General features: G+C 34.3%; 1 protein-coding gene across 4 annotated transcripts; it reads left to right on the top strand.

Moving 5' to 3' along the window:
• The first annotated feature begins 1,871 nt into the window (after positions 1–1,871).
• On the top strand, positions 1,872–16,009 carry LOC132757679 (uncharacterized). Of its 4 annotated transcripts, XM_060749032.1 has the most exons (6): positions 3,137–3,412; positions 6,995–7,160; positions 8,926–9,423; positions 9,604–9,691; positions 15,027–15,220; positions 15,479–16,009. In XM_060749032.1, exons 3-6 carry the CDS (start codon positions 8,973–8,975, stop codon positions 15,751–15,753), a joined length of 1,008 nt encoding a protein of 335 aa, XP_060605015.1. In that variant the 5' UTR covers positions 3,137–3,412; positions 6,995–7,160; positions 8,926–8,972; the 3' UTR covers positions 15,754–16,009. The 4 variants fall into 4 exon arrangements, with proteins under 4 accessions (XP_060605014.1, XP_060605016.1, XP_060605015.1 ...); XM_060749031.1 differs by lacking the exons at positions 3,137–3,412; positions 6,995–7,160 and adding an exon at positions 1,872–2,097; XM_060749033.1 differs by lacking the exon at positions 6,995–7,160 and having other exon boundaries at positions 3,136–3,412; positions 9,157–9,423.
• The last annotated feature ends 1,520 nt before the right edge of the window (positions 16,010–17,529 follow it).

Here is a 17,529-nt window from a genome sequence, read left to right as displayed (position 1 = left end):
TTTCTCTAGACTAAGTCCAAATTATCAGTCATCCTTTTTTCTAGACTATGTCACAAATTATCACTCAGCCTTTTTTCATAGACTTAGTAAAAAATTATCACTCATCCTTTTCTCTAGACTAAGTCCAAATTATCACTCAATCCTTTTTTCTAGACTATGTCACAAATTATCACTCAGCCTTTTTTCATAGACTTTTTAGTCAAAAATTATCACTCATCCTTTTTCTAGACTTAGTCACAAATTATCACTCATCCTTTTCTCTAGACTAAGTCCAAATTATCACTCATCCTTTTTCATAGACTTAGTCACAAATTATCAGTCATCCTTTTTCTAGAGTTAGTCACAATTTATCACTCATCCTTTTCTCTAGACTAAGTCCAAATTACCACTCATCCTTTTTCATAGACTAAGTCACAAATTATCAGTCATCCTTTTTCTAGACTTAGTCACAAATTATCACTCATCCTTTTTCTAGACTTAGTCACAAATTATCACTCAGCCTTTTTCTAGACTAAGTCACAAATTATTACTCATCCTTTTTCTAGACTTAGTCACAAATTATCACTCATCCTTTTTCATAGAGTTAGTCACAAATTATCACTCATCCTTTTCTCCAGACTAAGTCCAAATTATCACTCATCCTTTTTCATAGACTTAGTCACAAAATATCACTCATCCTTTTTCTAGACTAAGTCACAAATTATCACTCATCCTTTTTCTAGACTATGTCACAAATTATCACTCAGCCTTTTTCATAGACTATGTCACAAATTATCACTCAGCCTTTTTCATTGACTTAGTCACAAATTATCACTCATCCTTTTTCTAGACTTAGTCACTAATTATCACTCATCCTTTTTCATTGACTTAGTCACAAATTATCACTCATCCTTTTTCATAGACTTAGTCACAAATTATCACTCATCCTTTTTCTAGACTATGTCACAAATTATCACTCAGCCTTTTTCATAGACTTAGTCACAAATTATCACTCATCCTTTTTCTAGACTTAGTCACAAATTATCACTCAATCCTTTTTTCTAGACTTAGTCACAAATTATCACTCATCCTTTTCTCTAGACTAAGTCCAAATTATCACTCATCCTTTTTCATAGACTTAGTCACTCCTTTTTTCTAGACTTAGTCACAAATTATCACTCCTCCCTTTACATAGACTTAGTCACAAATTATCACTCATCCTTTTCTCTAGACTAAGTTACAAATTATCACTCATCCTTACTACTAGACTAAGGCACAAATTATCATTCACTTTCACTAGACTTTTGCACAAATTATCACTCAACCTTTTTTCTAGACTAAGTCAAATACACACATAAATCAGCATGTCAAAGTTATCATTTGGTTCATTAGTTCATATTAAGTTATTTTTGTACTATGTTATATCACAAGCATAATAATACAGGTCTTCTGAATACAATAACTAATGAAACTAAATAGAAATAAGTTAAATGTATTTGTGTAATGACATGTTTAACTACAATTTATCATGATGTAAGACGATTGGGACAGCATTATGTGTTTATGGTCGGGTTAATGTTATTAATCAAGTTCAAATTGTATACGAAGTATCCTGAAAAGGTGCCATTGCTAACACCGTAGAGTATCAGTATACACATTTCATTTTGTTCTTCATTATTAGCATCGGACATATAAACCTGTGACATTTGATAATGACTCAAACATTTAATGAGATGGCAAATAATGTCGAAACAACTGTGTTTCATAAGATAATATTATACATTGATATATTTCGAAATTTATCAGCAATATATTGTAAATTTAAATCGATACCTTAAATTGTATATAAAAGTGTATATAACATTAGGAATAACATGCGCCTTTTACTTTATATAGGTCTATAAACGGAAGAATAGCTTCTCACATTAACGCTAATAATACCGAGTACGCTAATAATACCGAGTTAAATTTAACAGTATTTAAATAAAGGATTTTGGTAAAATTTATCACGATTTTAACTTTTCAAGTTCAATAAAGAATACGACGAAATTATGACAATGACATGTATATATGTATGGAGGAATATTTTATATTGATCTCGGGCAAAACAGTGGTGCGGTGAGTCTTATGAATTTTTTGAGATAATTAAACATAATTAAGGGGCTAACTTATCTGTTAACATTTCAGAATATGAAAAATATTTCAACATTCTCCGAACGATAGCTACATAAATTTATTTGGATTTCGTAAATGTAACAACAGTTCACCATCGTACCATCGTGTTTTCACCATCGATGGACGGTATTTGCTGAATGAAGGTATTTCTTTAAGGTACAATTAAGTAAACAGTGTTGCTCCGAGCCTTTATATTCGGATTTACAGAGCCTACACGTGCCTACACGTGCTAGCTAGATGATGATGAAACGCGATGGGACGATGGTGAAAGAGCGATGGGACGATGGTGAAACGCGATGGCACGATGGTGAAAACGGGATGGTACGATGGTGAAAACACGATGGCGCGATGGTGAAAACTGGATGGTACGATGGTGAAAGCGCGATGGTACGATGGTGTAAACACGATGATACGATGGTGAAAGCGCGATGGTACGATTGTGAAAGCGCGATGGCACGATAATGACAACGCGATGGTACGATGGTGAAAACGCGATGGTACGATGGTGAAAACGCGATGGTACGATGGTGAAAGCGCGATGGCACGATGGTGAAAATTCGATGGTACGATGGTTAAAACGCGCTGGTACGATGGTGGAAACGCAATGGCACGATGGTGAAAATTCGATGGTAAGATGGTGAAAACGCGATGTTACGGTGATGAAAACACGATGGCGCGATGGTACGATGGTAAAAACGCGAATGTACGATGGTGAAAACACGATGTAACATCGCGTTTTCACCATCGTACTATCGCGACATCGCAATTTCACCATCGTACCATGCATCGAGTTTTCACCATCGTACCATCGCATTATCACCATCGTACCATCGTGCATCGCGGGTACAGCCTAAATAAAAAAACACGAACGGTCCAAACGGAACAGAACGGTTATTTTTGGCTGAAATAAGATTGTATAAAGTCTTCAAAACACAAATATTTCGCGTATAGTTTCATTTGTTTTGTATAGCGTGTGACGAGAGTTAAAAGCAGATTGTCATATCAAATAATTATATTGCACATGACTTAAAGTATCATGATATTCACCAGTTGTTTATCTCAACATATGTTGCATTCTGGAATATTAGAATACGTTAAACGAGATGAAATTACTCATTTTGTTGCAATTTAGTGTCAATTTTCTTTGTTACGTTGGTAAATTAGTGACGATTGCTTTCTGAACAAAATATGAGAAATATAGTGTGTGTGAGAATTTATACAGTAATTAACGCAAGAAAAGCACTGGATACATACATTGGTATGTTATATTGTTCTTAATTTTATGGATTATTTATGACTGCAACTTTGCACGTTTTAGTTTAACCTACTATAAAACAATTACATGTAATTTAGTGACTATTTTAATGGTTTATAAAAAATAGATCGTGTCAAATATAGCACACCGGAGATATTTAACGTATAAAGCTCGCATTGTTTCTATATCGAGCTATACATATTGTACCGAGTGTTATCATAAAATCAAACATGCGTCATCAAAGCATAAAACAAACCACGTGCAGCACGTGGTTTACATCATTTCTGTGACAGTAATGAACTTGTTTAGTGATCAGTTATCGTGCGAGGCTGCAAGCCGTCGCAAGGCAAATAATGTCGTAGACCATACCGCGGTGTCATTCTAAACAGACGTCTATTATTCTAAACAGACTTCAACGTGAAAAATGTCTTCTTTCGGCTCGTAGCCATCGCCGCGTGGATCGTTGGAATAACGTCGTAACGAGTCACGATTTAGTCAATGTTTCTGACGGGAGTCAGCGTATTATGTACCAACCCGCTTCACTGAGGTACTATATGCTAAACCCTTAACTCTAAATTGCAATGCACTGTAACACTGCACTTTGGGGTCAAACGCACTTTGGGGTCCGACCCCAAAGTGCGTTACGTACTTTGGGGTCCGACCCCAGACCCCAAAGTGCGTTAAACAGGTACATATGCACTTTTTAACATCAGACAAACGACCGCACTTTGGGGTCATAAAAATTAATTTTCATTTTGTTTTAAATAATATATTGTAGTCAAATCCAATGGTAAACAAAATTCAAGGTATTAAATAGACGCAAAACATGTGCCCTGAATTATAGTAAAATCAATAGGGATTTAAATGGTCTTGAAGAACTTTCATCACATAAGGAATTTGTATCAATTATTAAGCTCAAAATATATTTTCTCAAATTTTCCATTTATTTTAAAAGAATGTACATCTTTAATTAAAGCCATGCTTTTAGCTAACAGAACGGGGTATTTTTTCGTGGCATCATTTAATGTGAGGAATACATCCACAATTTATGTACAAGGGTACTTTGTTATATGAACACAATTTTTAGATATTTCAAGTGGTAAAATGAAACTTTTATCAGTTAAGCATCAACCAAAGTATCGACCGCCATCTTGAACTCCACCTCAAATATTTCAATCCATCATTTATCATAACAATAAGTATTGATATCGGCTGATCATATTTAACGGAACATGACTTTTTCTGATATGTTTTTTTATTGCCTGTCAACAGTGTTACTCTTTTCCTTTTACTACTTGTTTGTGTGAAGTCCCTTATCATAACCCCTTAAGCAAGGATAAGAATGTCAGCCATTATAAAACACTTTAGACCTAACAGGTTTATTAACTATTTAGGTGTGAAAATTCAATTGCATTTACTCAGTTTCAAGACTAGTGTACTAATGTGATAATGTATAAAGGAACTTCCAAAATAGTTATAAATCAGAGCGGGCGCTGTGGTGCAGTGGTAACACTGTCTGACTACAAGTCTAGGGGTTGCGAGTTCGATCCCCCGCTTCTCCACTAAAAATTCTAAATACTAAAAAAATTAATTAACAAAAACTACTCACACACTGATCTGACACACAGGACACTATTCATACACTGACACACAGGACACTACTAAAACACTGACCTAACACAAAGGACACTATTCACTTCTTGTCCTTACAGAAATGTCCAACTTACAGAACACCGCGCACTATACTATGAACACACAGGACACTAACCTAACACAGAATCACAACACATGCACATAACTACGGTCACACAAGACTAACACACAGGACTCACTCGCACGCACGATAATACGGACACACAATGCACTACTTACTGACACACAAGACACTACTCACTGACACACATAGCTCTACACACTGGTGTCACACATGTCTCTGCTCACTGGCACAGGACACTTCTCACACGCACGACACTACGGTCACACAAGACACTACTCACACGCACGGCACAACGGACACACAGGACACTACTCACTCACTGATACACAGGACACTTCTCTCACGCACGACACTACGAACACACAGGACACTACTCACCCACTGATACACAGGACACTTCTCACACGCACGACACTACGGTCACACAAGACACTACTCACGCGCACGGCACTACGGACACTACTCACATGCACAGCACAACTGACACACAGAACACTACTCACTGATACACAGGACACTTATCACACGCACGACACTACGGTCACACAAGACACTACTCACTGATACACAGGTCACTTCTCACACTCACGAAACTACGGTCACACAAGACACTACTCACTCACTGACACACATGCCACTACGGACACACACACACACACACACACACACACACACACACACACACACACACACACACACACACACACACACACACACACACACAGGACACTACTCACATGCACAGCATTACGGACACACAGGACACTACTCACACGCACAGCACTACGGACACACAAGACACTACTCACTGATACACAGGACACTTATCACACGCACGACACTACGGTCACACATGACACTACGGACACACACACACACACACACACACACACACACACACACACACACACACACGCACGCACGCACGCACGCACACACACACACACACACACACAGGACACTACTGACTGACACGCACGACACTAACACTGAGTGTCACATAAGGACTGACACACGGCAACCATGACTCACCCGTCTGGTGTACTTGAAGGTCTTGTGCTAATGATGTGGCCAAGTATGAAGACAATACACAAAGAACACAAAGTTATGATCTAGTGTTAGTAGTTTAGTAGTTTGAGGATAGCAACGGCAACGACGCCGTATTTATTTAAAGTCGAGCTAAAAAACTAATGAACATAAACGTAGATAACCTTTCTTGTAAAATGGATCCGTCGTGACCTACTCACTAGTTGCAAACACAGGCAATCGGTGCGTGGTTTGGATAGTATACATGTGCATGACCACGCCCACTTAATTTTTGATAAATATTTTTTTTTTCACTCATAAAATATTTTTTCATTCAAAATGTTTTTAAAATATCTTAAAAACAAATTTTCTTTGTTGATTTATTGAAAATAAGATATTTTAAAAACATTTTATTAGTGAAAAAAAAATATTTATCAAAAATTAAGTGGGCGTGGTCATGTACATGTATACTATCCAAGCCACGCACCGATTGCCTGTGGTTGCAAAGAACATAATATACCGGGGTATCACAAAATTATGTAAAAGACATATAGGATTTTTAGCACGAATTCGCTCGTTTCCCGATAGATATTTCATGAACGGGAAGGGCTAGAGACTTGGGGTTGGTCTCATTTTGAAGCTTAATACAAACGTGAAATAGTGATAAAGGAAATGAATCACTTGCTCGTAGGCTCGAATCTGGAGTTTCCGGCCTTCTCTTAACTTATACATGTAGTATATTTTTAAAGGAGGTCATTATTTACATTTTTTTTTTTGGTTTTTGACACTTTTAAGATGAACACAGGTTTTATTATCAATCTGGTCATATTTTTTCTTCCCAGGTCCGATACTCGTGCCTGTGCTCGAAACTGTTCCTTTGTACCAATCTGAGAGGGCAATCTAATAGAGAGCCAACTTTTTGTTGGAAAAAGCCAATTACTTCATGTTCAGACCATTATCGTGTGTATGTTGACATTTTCTATACTGTACGTGTACGTTGACATTTCTGTAAGTTGGACAAAATTTAAATACATTGTAAATACAAAAAATGACATTTAAACATCATTATGTACATTTCAAAACGTGAAATTTTACTTAATGATCAACATTATTTTTTGTCCAATCACATTGTAGTATTTTTCAAATTTCTGCTAAGTCTAACTTTGGTTAATGTGTACTAACTAAATAAAATTCACTTAATCTGTCGTCTAACCAGTCTAACAAATTTCAGTAATGCATTATATTAGGGAGGAGTTAAGAGGTATGGTTTACACTCTGAATTGTAAAATATAAAGGTTAGCAAAACAATGCCAACATAAAAAAAATTAGTCGAAGTCAGGTGTTTCTAAATGTGAGGATACAATCAAATTGATTTATTACATATATAATACATGAGGGGCACGCAGAGACAAACGATTACAACGTAACTTTTTTAAATCCTTTTAACTCTAAGAAAAATGTCTGTTATAAATTGCTGACTGTTTTAAACTTTATATTTTCTAGAAAAAGTAAACGAATCATTATTTTCTTTCACCTGATAGGAATGAACTGCATTATCAAGAATACAATTATTACATTTTTTGGCTGGAAAACTCATTTTAAAGGACCCCCTCCACACTGAAAGAAAAGAACTGTTTTTCAAATGAGCAGATCAATAGGGATTTTAAATGTTAGTGAATAACTTGAAGCTAATAACGGATTTGTATCAATTAATAATCTCTAATGTATTTTTCTCACATTTTCCATTTATTTTAAAAGGATGAACTCATGTCATTAACTCAATTGTTTTTTTACCTAATTGCATCGTTTTCCTCACTGTTTTTTTCCAGATATTTTATAGAAATTAGATAGTCTTACTGTAGATAAAGGTATAAATTCTGTGACATTTCAGTACGAATTGTGCCTGATTATATGTTGAAAAGGTCACTTATTTAGCTGTGACATGTTAGAAACTTGACAAGGTGTAGACATCTTGTAGAGCGAAAGGGCGGAGCTATCGTGATTTAGAGAAATGTCTTGTTTTTGGTAAAAAAAATAATGTTGATCATTAAATAGGTTAATGTTTAATAATATGCATTAACAAAAATAATTGGTCGCCTGCCTGCGGCAGGCTTGACCAATTATTTTTGTTAATGCATATTATTAAACACTAACCTATACTTAGCACTGACATGCGTATCGTTTTTATAAAGTTATTAGCAACATTTTTACACAAGAGTGTGTACGTTGTCATGGACAAATTTGTAAATATTGTTTAAATGTTCTCTGAAAATAAAAAACGTTCGACGACACCAAAGCATCGGAAATGCCGCGGTCGGTAGGCTATGTAGCATTATTTAAATCGGCTCAATAGAAAAACAATCGCTTAAAACTTACCTCAGCCGAGTTATTTTGGCCGTGTACGTTGACTTTTGAGGTCACGTGACCAAAGTTGCCTACCCACGGTAAAGACAACTTTGTAAATATATCAATATTTGGTTGATGTTATTGGACGGTTATAAAATAAATTAAGAATGTAATGTTAATGTTTTTACATGAAATATTTGTTGACAAATATGTCTTGCAAAATGTGTTCATGTCAAAATGATTATTTATATACATATTATATATATTTGTTTGACAGTCAGATTTGTGTAATTGAGACCGGGATGAAATTATTTGGAATGCTTTTTGCTTATTTAAAATATGTTAGTGTCTTTAAGAAAGTTTTTTTATTTGTTATTTACTTCGATTTTAAGCAGATAGCATTATCTAAATTAAATTGTTATTTTAGGAAAAAACGACATCATTTTTGTCCCTATATGATAAAGAATTGGAACAATGAAAATGCAGACCAACGAAGTTACGAGAGTCTCTTCATTTAAGACAGTTAAAAGGCCGACAGTTAAAAAATGTGAAAAGAAAGGATTTCGGTTATTTTCATCATCACCAAAACTAAAACAAACACGATTGACACTCGAAACATTACAATATCTTACTCCCTTCAGTAAAGGAAACGATTTAGTTTCAGATGCAGCACGTGGAATTCTGCTTAATAGAATCCGAACGGACAAAAGTGTGCACAAACTTTATTTCTCGGATACCGTAAAAGACATTCGAATCTCTGAGGAGGATTTCCAAGGCTTTCCAATAGAGAAGCTCGCGGTTGCTATGGTTGCAGAAGCTATCTCGACCTGTAACGACGAGTTAAAGTTTCACTGTACGATTGAAAGGAACAATTTGGCAACTGTTCTAGAAGAGGTTTATCAAAGTGTACACTGGAAGAAACTAGGTAATAACCGATACAAAACGCCTACAATGTATTTACAAAATGCATTTTGGAGCATCTTCAGCTCAATAATCTTATCTCATAACACTTTATAAAAAGTACATTGAAGTTTTTAAATATAGGAAGAAACCATGAAACACATGAAACTGACTTTTCTGCATTTATGTATTGCAATATTTTCAGGATTTTCATTATATACAAAGTTATATCCGAGCGTGGTGAGAGATGATAAGTTGAACATTAACCTACAAGATTTTATAGATGACAACGGGTAAGTAAAACGTTCTTCTAGGTGATTTTAACATTGATATTTGTAAGCAAAGAAATAAGCCAACGCGTATTTTATCTTTTTGAAATGCAGACACACAAGAGTTGGTCCCATATCGTTTTCTGCTAAAGATATTGTTTCATATTCAGATTCCCCGCCGGGCGGGGACAACGCTCAACTTTTTATAAAAGCAAACAAATAAACGATTCAAACAAATCTTTAAAAAGAAATTTAAAGAAAAAATAAGGTTTTCTTTTATAATTTTAATAGGCCTGTCTAGTCACACTTGTTCTTTTGTCCAAGTTTGAATCATTTCCATAAATAAATGACAAAGTTAAGAAAATATAAGCAAAATTCAGTCATCTGATCATGATGGTCAAGCTCATTTGAATGTCAAGGTCAGTACAACCTTTTAGAAGGTCTTGTTCAATATATTGTTTTGTCAAAACATGAAGATTATCCATTGATTAATTATCAAGTTACATACAAATATAGCAATAATCAGTGAAAATTTAATAGTCTGGCCTTAAAGGTCAAGGTCATACATGTATCAGGTTCAAATAGAAAAGTCTGATCTAAAAGATCTTGTTTCTAAATATGAAGTTAATTCATTTATAAATAACAAGTCTTGCTTTGTCCAAAAATAAATCAAAGCCGTACATAAATAATAAAATTATGACAATTTAACCAAAATTCATAATTTGACCTTCACGGTCAAGGTCATTTAAAGCTCATGGTCAAGGTCAGTTCAACCTCTAAAAGGTCTTGTCCAAAAAGGTTATTGTATAAAGATAATCAATTTATTGATTACTAAATTACAGTCAATTATAGCAAAAATCAGTGAAAATTCAAAAATTTAACCTTCGAGGTCAATGTCATTTACATGAAAATCTTTAAAAATACTGTCTCTTAATATGAAGACAACACATTCATTAAAAACAAAATTATAGCCAGTTACAGCTAAAAATAGAACATTTCAGTAGTTTGACCTTCATGGTCAAGGTTATTTTAGAGTGAATGTCAATCTGTCTGATTAACTTGAAGGTATATCTTTAAAGATGGTTGTGTTCAAATTTAAAAGTATCCATTCAAAAATAAATAACAAAGTTACAGCCACAAAACCAAGGAAGTTTTAGACATTTTACGTTGAAGGCCAAAGGTCAAGTTAAGTCTGGTCTACACCAAGTTTCTTGTTGCTAAGTATAAGGACAATACAACAACAACTTAAAAAGTTATGATCAAGGTTAAAGTTTGCGAACGACAACGGACTGTAACAATATCTATTTTGTTTTTCTTCGCCAATAAAAATTGTTGTTTGCAAGCATATAAACACTATGAAAAGCACGTTGTATGAAAATGTTATAACATGAATGATTTCCACCAGGCATTACCGGCGGTTGAGTGGCGATAAGCTATAATTCACGACTGTGTGTCTGACGCTTGGAATATGATATGTATTTTTGTACTATGGTTATTATTAACAGTTTATGTCATGTTGTGTTAATTAGTTTTATTTTGATTTTTGAAAATCAAGTTAACAAAAATGTTTATATATTTGTATTTAACAACTATATCTGAAAAGCATGTGCATTGTGATACAGTCGACAATGACTTTGTATTAACAGACCACTCAAGGGACTGCCAAAAAGTGGTCTCTTAATAAAGTAGTCTCTCAATAGAATTCTGGTATATAATTAGTTCAATGAAAACAAACGTTTTTCTTAAGCTTTCGACGTTTAGCCTTCTTCAAAAAAATGACGTTTATAAAATATTTTATTTATTTTTTTCATTTTATTTTATTATTTTTTTTTTAAAGAATTCTGGAAAATTCGAGATTGAATAAAGTGTTTCATTTTTAAATTACAAGTCATAGATATAATGACATCTTTTATAATAGCAACAAGGGCAACATTGTCGCAATATAACGCCCGTCACAGAAGCTTTTGACAGAGATGTGAGCATTGGAAAATATCTGGATATATTATCATCTCTAGTGATTTTTTTTATCTGAACTTTTACCCCTATGTGTGACCTTGACCTTAGCCACAGGGACCTAAATTTTGCGCAATAGTGAACATTTGTGCCAACTTATATTGAAATCCCTCTATGCATGTAGAAATTTTGTTCCGTACATGACCTCTTAGTGTTACTTTTGACCAAGAGACCTGGTTCATGCACGCGACATTCCGCCTCACAATAGTTAACATTTGTGCCAAGTTATATTGAAGTCGCTTTATGCATGTAGAAGTTTTGCTCCGGACACGTTTTTCAATGACCTCTAAGTGTGACCTTGACCTTTGAAATAGAGGTCTGGTTCATGCGCGCGACACGGCTTCTCATAGTGGTGAACATTTGTATGAAGTTTCATTAAAATTCCTCCATGGGTGTAGGAGATATGCTCCGGACAAAAATTGGAAGCCGCCCGCCCGCGAGGGGGGAACTATAAAACGACATGTTTTTCAAACGGGCGTATAAAAACTATACAATATTATGTATGTATTACAGTCTCATAATTACATTTTTAAGTCATCAATATGTGCTTGTTTTTGTTTTTTTTAGTAGAAATTTGTGTAAAAATGTGATCTACGCTCATAATACTATCGAGCAGGTCATTGTGACCAAGAAACAAAGCATATTGTCTTATATTGTTAATATGTTCATGCATATCTCCAGTTTTTCAGCTTTTATTAAACTAAGGCCGGTTATAACAAACAATTGAACAGAAAATAACGGCCAAAAATCAACTAATATCACATAAAAAGAATAAAAATATGACTTGCTAAGTAAACAAAAATAGGAAACCATATTGTTCAATTTCAACTACTGTTGAAGTTTATTTATTTCGGAACCGTTGTCAGTGCACTTCAGAAAAGGTAAGTCATGTGTGTATGGATAGTATTGTAATACTTATTGGGCATTATATTTGCAGTAAAACATTGTAGTGTAGTGGTAGCGCGCTGCTCTATCAACTACTAGTATACTGGTGTGGTTCAAATCCCAGCATTTCCATTTTTTTTAAATATTTTTTTTTCAATGCACGGGTACTTAAGGAAGCGTCCTAGTGCCAATTTAACATGTTCTATAAAAAAAGATAACTCCTACGTAGGACTTGGCAACTCCTACGTAGGACTTAATTAATAACTCCTACGTAGGAGATAAAAAAAGCCTAATTAGGAATTTATAACTCCTACGTAGGAGTTTGCAAGTCCTACGTAGGACTTTATAACTCCTACGTAGGAGATATAAAAATCTAATTAGGAGTTTTAAGTCCTATGTAGGACTTACAAACTCCTACGTAGGACTTTATAACTCCTACGCAGGAGTTAAAAAAGCCTAATAAGGAGTTTATAACTCCTACGTAGGACTTTATAAGTCCTACGTAGGACTTAATAACTCCTACATAGGACTTAAAAAGTCCTACGTAGGACTTTATAACTCCTACGTAGGAGATTAAAAAGCCTAATTAGGAGTTTATAACTCCTACGTAGGCCTTTAAAACTCCTACGTAGAGGAACACTTATGAAGTCCTACGTAGGAGTTAGAAACTCCTAATTAGGCTTTTTTATCTCCTACGTAGGAGTTATAAAGTCCTACGTAGGAGTTGCAAAGTCCTACGTAGGAGTTATCTTTTTTTATAGAACATGTTAAATTGGCACCAGGACGCTTCCGTAGGTACTTCTCATGCATATAAAAAAAACTCTCATTCGATATTTTAAGAAAACTACTACTGTTTTGAAAAGACAAAAATAATAGTATCTTATAAGTAAAAGTTATAATAAGAATCGATCATTTCAGCCAAATACGAGATTATGAAATATCATGTTTAATACAATTAAATCGAGCATTTGTGCTACAAGTGACATAATGGCTTGCAACGAAAATTATCTATATATTGCGAACACGCGAGTCCTGAGCTGTTTGGATGAGATGGGTGTTTTGGCGCTGTTAGAGGGACGTCATCACACTTTTTTCTACTTGATTTCGTTAGAAACTTGTCATCGCAAAAGTGTTATAAGGTGCATTGACTATTAGCACTACAGTGTGAGCTGGAAGATTAGGGATTAGCTTTTGATTAAGGCACTTGATGAAAACCTCGCCATTCTTTTTTCCGTGGTAATAACAGTCATATTGAGGTACTCACTTCGCACTGGAACCAAACACGCCAGCGACCGCGCGATTGAGAGTGCCACGGAGGTTGAAGGCATTGTTTGAATTGAATTGAATTGTAACTAAAGCATTCTCGTGAATAAAAACATGAAAAAAATATACATGTAAATAAAATAATAAGAAAAAAGTAAATAAGAAAATACAAAAGGTATAACCCCCTTATGGGATTTGAACTTACGACCTCCCGCATGCAAAACAAGCACCATAACCACTTCACTATCAGACCAGATGATTTTCATTCAACTGTTTCCCTGGTAATGGGTTTTCGCACATGGCTTTATTCCTGTACTTTTGAAAATAGGATTTCCCATTCAATCGACAGTAAAATTTAAGTAAAGATAAAAAGTATTACCAATAAAGCGAAAATAAGGGAAAAGCTGTTAAACTGAGCCCGCCTTTTCATAAAAATAATTTTCTGTTCAATTGTTTCTTATAACCAGTTGCATATTACATGCCAATTTTGGCATAAAGCATCTACAAAAATTGTGAAATTCAAACTGTCGGCATGATTGTTATAAGCACTGAGCCCTCTACCAAAATTTTTTAATTCGTGGCCCCAGGGTCAGGGGTTCTGGTGCTAAAATTCAAAGGGTCAAAGTCACAGGGGTCAAATATAGCTAAGATCTTTTTGACACAGTATTAGACTTGTAGTTAGAATATGTTGGTGTTTTGATATTATGTCTTTCATACTTCTATAACTTTAATTTGTATGTTTATATTTTTTTAATCCTCTATAAAAATTTAGTACTTTCTAAGTTCTTAATTTCGGAAAAGTTTGTCATGTATAAGATATGTTATGCCATGTCAATGCATAATCATCTATTTAACATTTCTCACGAAGAAGGTCTATGTTCTCATATAATATTTTAGTTACATTTTGTGCTTCTATTTCATATTTTTATTAGGTATATACTTATATGACTACAAACATACATACTATATATGTTAGATTTTTTATGTTAATGAATGAATGCAATAATTAGTTAAAGAAATAATTTATTAATGTGAATCACATTGAATAGGAACACAATACAGATATGATGTATAGTGGGTAATGTAACGATTCGCCATATTAACGATTCGTCACATAACGATTATAGTGAATGTGCATTTTATAAACGTTACTACTAAATTAATAAATTCATACATTTTTTACTTTTTGTATTGTCAGTCCTGAGTGGGCGGAGCGAATTATCGAGCGCATGACAGAACCATCATGGACGATGCAGTGGGTAGAGAAAATAATCCGTGGCCAAGTGACAGAGGAAGGTTATAACACTGAGATGAATGCTCTATTTGTTAAACTTCACTTGCTCGATCCTCAGTCTGTCATACCAACTTACCATTTGCTCAATCATATAAAAGGTCAGTTTGATAGCAATATATATGTGTTTTAATTTCCTTGGTTTGGATAAAAGATTGACATAATTTTTCCATTTAACTAGGAAATTAACGTTGACATTCTTATATTTCCGTTTGGCTAGAAATTCCAGCTAATGTTAACTTGTTTAATAAAGATATAGGTCTTTGTCCATTTAATTTAAATATTATATTGCTGAACTATGGAATCATAATAAAGCCCACGTTTTCCTACTTTTCATTTATATGTATATGTACTTGAAGCTCTTCCCGAGTGCAATTTAGAACTAGCAACACGGAACTACCTCGGCGGACCACTTGATTGCACGGAGATTACAGATCATGTTAAGAGAGCTATAGCAAAAGAAACCCATCCAGTGAGTGTATCAAAACTATCCCTGGAAGACATTGAGGTGTTTTACGGCCTGGAAGTAGAAGATTTTATACTGTCAGAAGTAAGAGACTTGGGTGTATGGAATGGAAGGAGACCAGACAATAGAAAACAATCAAAGATTCAAGACCGGTGTAGAATTATGTGATTTAAAAGTATGCAATAACAAAAACAGTTAAAAAATAAGAATATTTCAGCGAATCACACAGACCAAACAGTCTGTACACATTTCAATGCACATTATATTTGATGTTATGTTTTTGACAGCTAGTTCATGTCTATATAATATTTGATAAAACAACCCATTTCCCTTCATTATAAATGCGCAGCGCCTGACCAATTTAATTTTGTAAATAGGTACTAATAAACGTAACTATACTTAAAGACAAGGTATAATATTTTAACTAATATAAACTTCCTTCCTTTATTTAACTCATCAGCTGGACTATGTTATAGAAGAGGGAATTATTTGAAGAAAAGCAATGACCTCCTGCGGCAGAGCAAATTTTGACCTTAATAGATATTCGCTAGACAATCTTTCATGCTTAATATCTGAGCTTTTAGCCCTCCTAGTTTCAAAGAAAAATATTTTTTAAAAGTTTACTGTATACATATACATGTAAGAAAAACATTTTACCCTGGGCAGGGGCCAATTTTGACATCTCAGATTAAAGGGGGCATTACTGGGAAAACAAGAGGGCACGATGGCCCTGGATCACTCAACTGAAAACCTGATTTTTTCCCACGCTGCTACACTCATGGCAGAATCTATAAAACTTTTGCAGAAGACCACAAGGTAATGCTCCAAGCAAAATATCTATGCTCTGGGAATCGTCGTTTCAGAGGAAAAGATATGTGAGATATTTTTACTTTACAAGTAGATGTAAGATAAGTGACCCACCAGGGCGTGGCCATTTTTGACCTAAGTGGCATAACTCGTATAATTTTTGCAGAGGTTCACTAGGAAATACTAATATTTAAGCTCTTAATATTGTAGTTTCACAAAGAAGACTTCATATAAGTCTATAATTATAAACTAAAAGGGCATAAATTTAAATAACTTTTGTATAGGTCCAATTGACAATGCTACGTGCCACATATCTAAGCTCTAGGCATATCAGTTTTATAACAGAAGACTTAAATGTATGTTCCTATATAAGCCTATGTTAACAAAGTGACCCCTAGGGTAAGACCATTTTGACCCAAGGGGCATGATTTATAGACTTTTGTAGAGGACCATAAACTAATGATACATGCCAAATATCTAGACTCTCGTTATTTCAATTTCTGAAAAGTTTTTAAAGAACTTGGTTTTAAAGTCTATTTATGACCTTCTTATGCATCAAACTGGAACTAATCAAATAACTTTTTAGACCACTAGAAAATCATTCCTGTTAAGTATGGTCCATCAAGTGGTTAAGAAAGAGATGTTATTTAAAGAAATTGTAGACAACAGTGAACGAGGATAGCTACGCTGTCATCATAAAAGCTCATCTGTGAGCACTTTGGGCTCAGGTGAGCTAAAACTGATTTAGTTACCATTAAAATTTGAAAATTGAACAAGTTTGAAGTGATTTACTTTGACAGTTTTTGAGAAATTTACATTAGAAACAAACAAGGCTGGGGCCACGCTCGACTTTTTATTACTTCAAAAGTCAAACACATTGCAGAAAGAATATTGCAGTAAAGAATACTCCTCAATATCTTGAATAAATTATAATTCAAATTCTATATTTGACCTTTGAATTGATCAACACTTCCAGTTTTGAAATAAGTGTTCTTTTGTCCAAGAATGATCTAAATCAATAGATAAATTACAAAGTTATAATTTATGTGAACTTTAATAATTTGGCCATGAACGTCAATTAAAGGTCAGGGTCATATCAGTCTTATCAGAATAATTCAACATGTTGGCTTTGTTATA

The sequence above is a fragment of the Ruditapes philippinarum genome, unplaced genomic scaffold (genome assembly GCF_026571515.1).
Source record: "Ruditapes philippinarum isolate M1 unplaced genomic scaffold, ASM2657151v2 ctg29_1_1_1_1, whole genome shotgun sequence".
In the NCBI taxonomy this organism is placed as follows: domain Eukaryota; kingdom Metazoa; phylum Mollusca; class Bivalvia; order Venerida; family Veneridae; genus Ruditapes; species Ruditapes philippinarum.
This window is presented reverse-complemented; position numbering and strand designations above follow the sequence as displayed.

What these genes read in the sequence shown, in the direction of transcription:
- LOC132757679 (XM_060749031.1), top strand. Translation starts at nt 8,973, where the DNA reads ATGAAAATGCAGACCAACGAAGTTACGAGAGTCTCTTCATTTAAGACA. An exon ending in TGTACACTGGAAGAAACTAG is followed by an intron (nt 9,424 to 9,603) that starts GTAATAACCGAT and finishes CAATATTTTCAG; the next exon opens with GATTTTCATTATATACAAAG. An exon ending in GATTTTATAGATGACAACGG is followed by an intron (nt 9,692 to 15,026) that starts GTAAGTAAAACG and finishes TTGTATTGTCAG; the next exon opens with TCCTGAGTGGGCGGAGCGAA.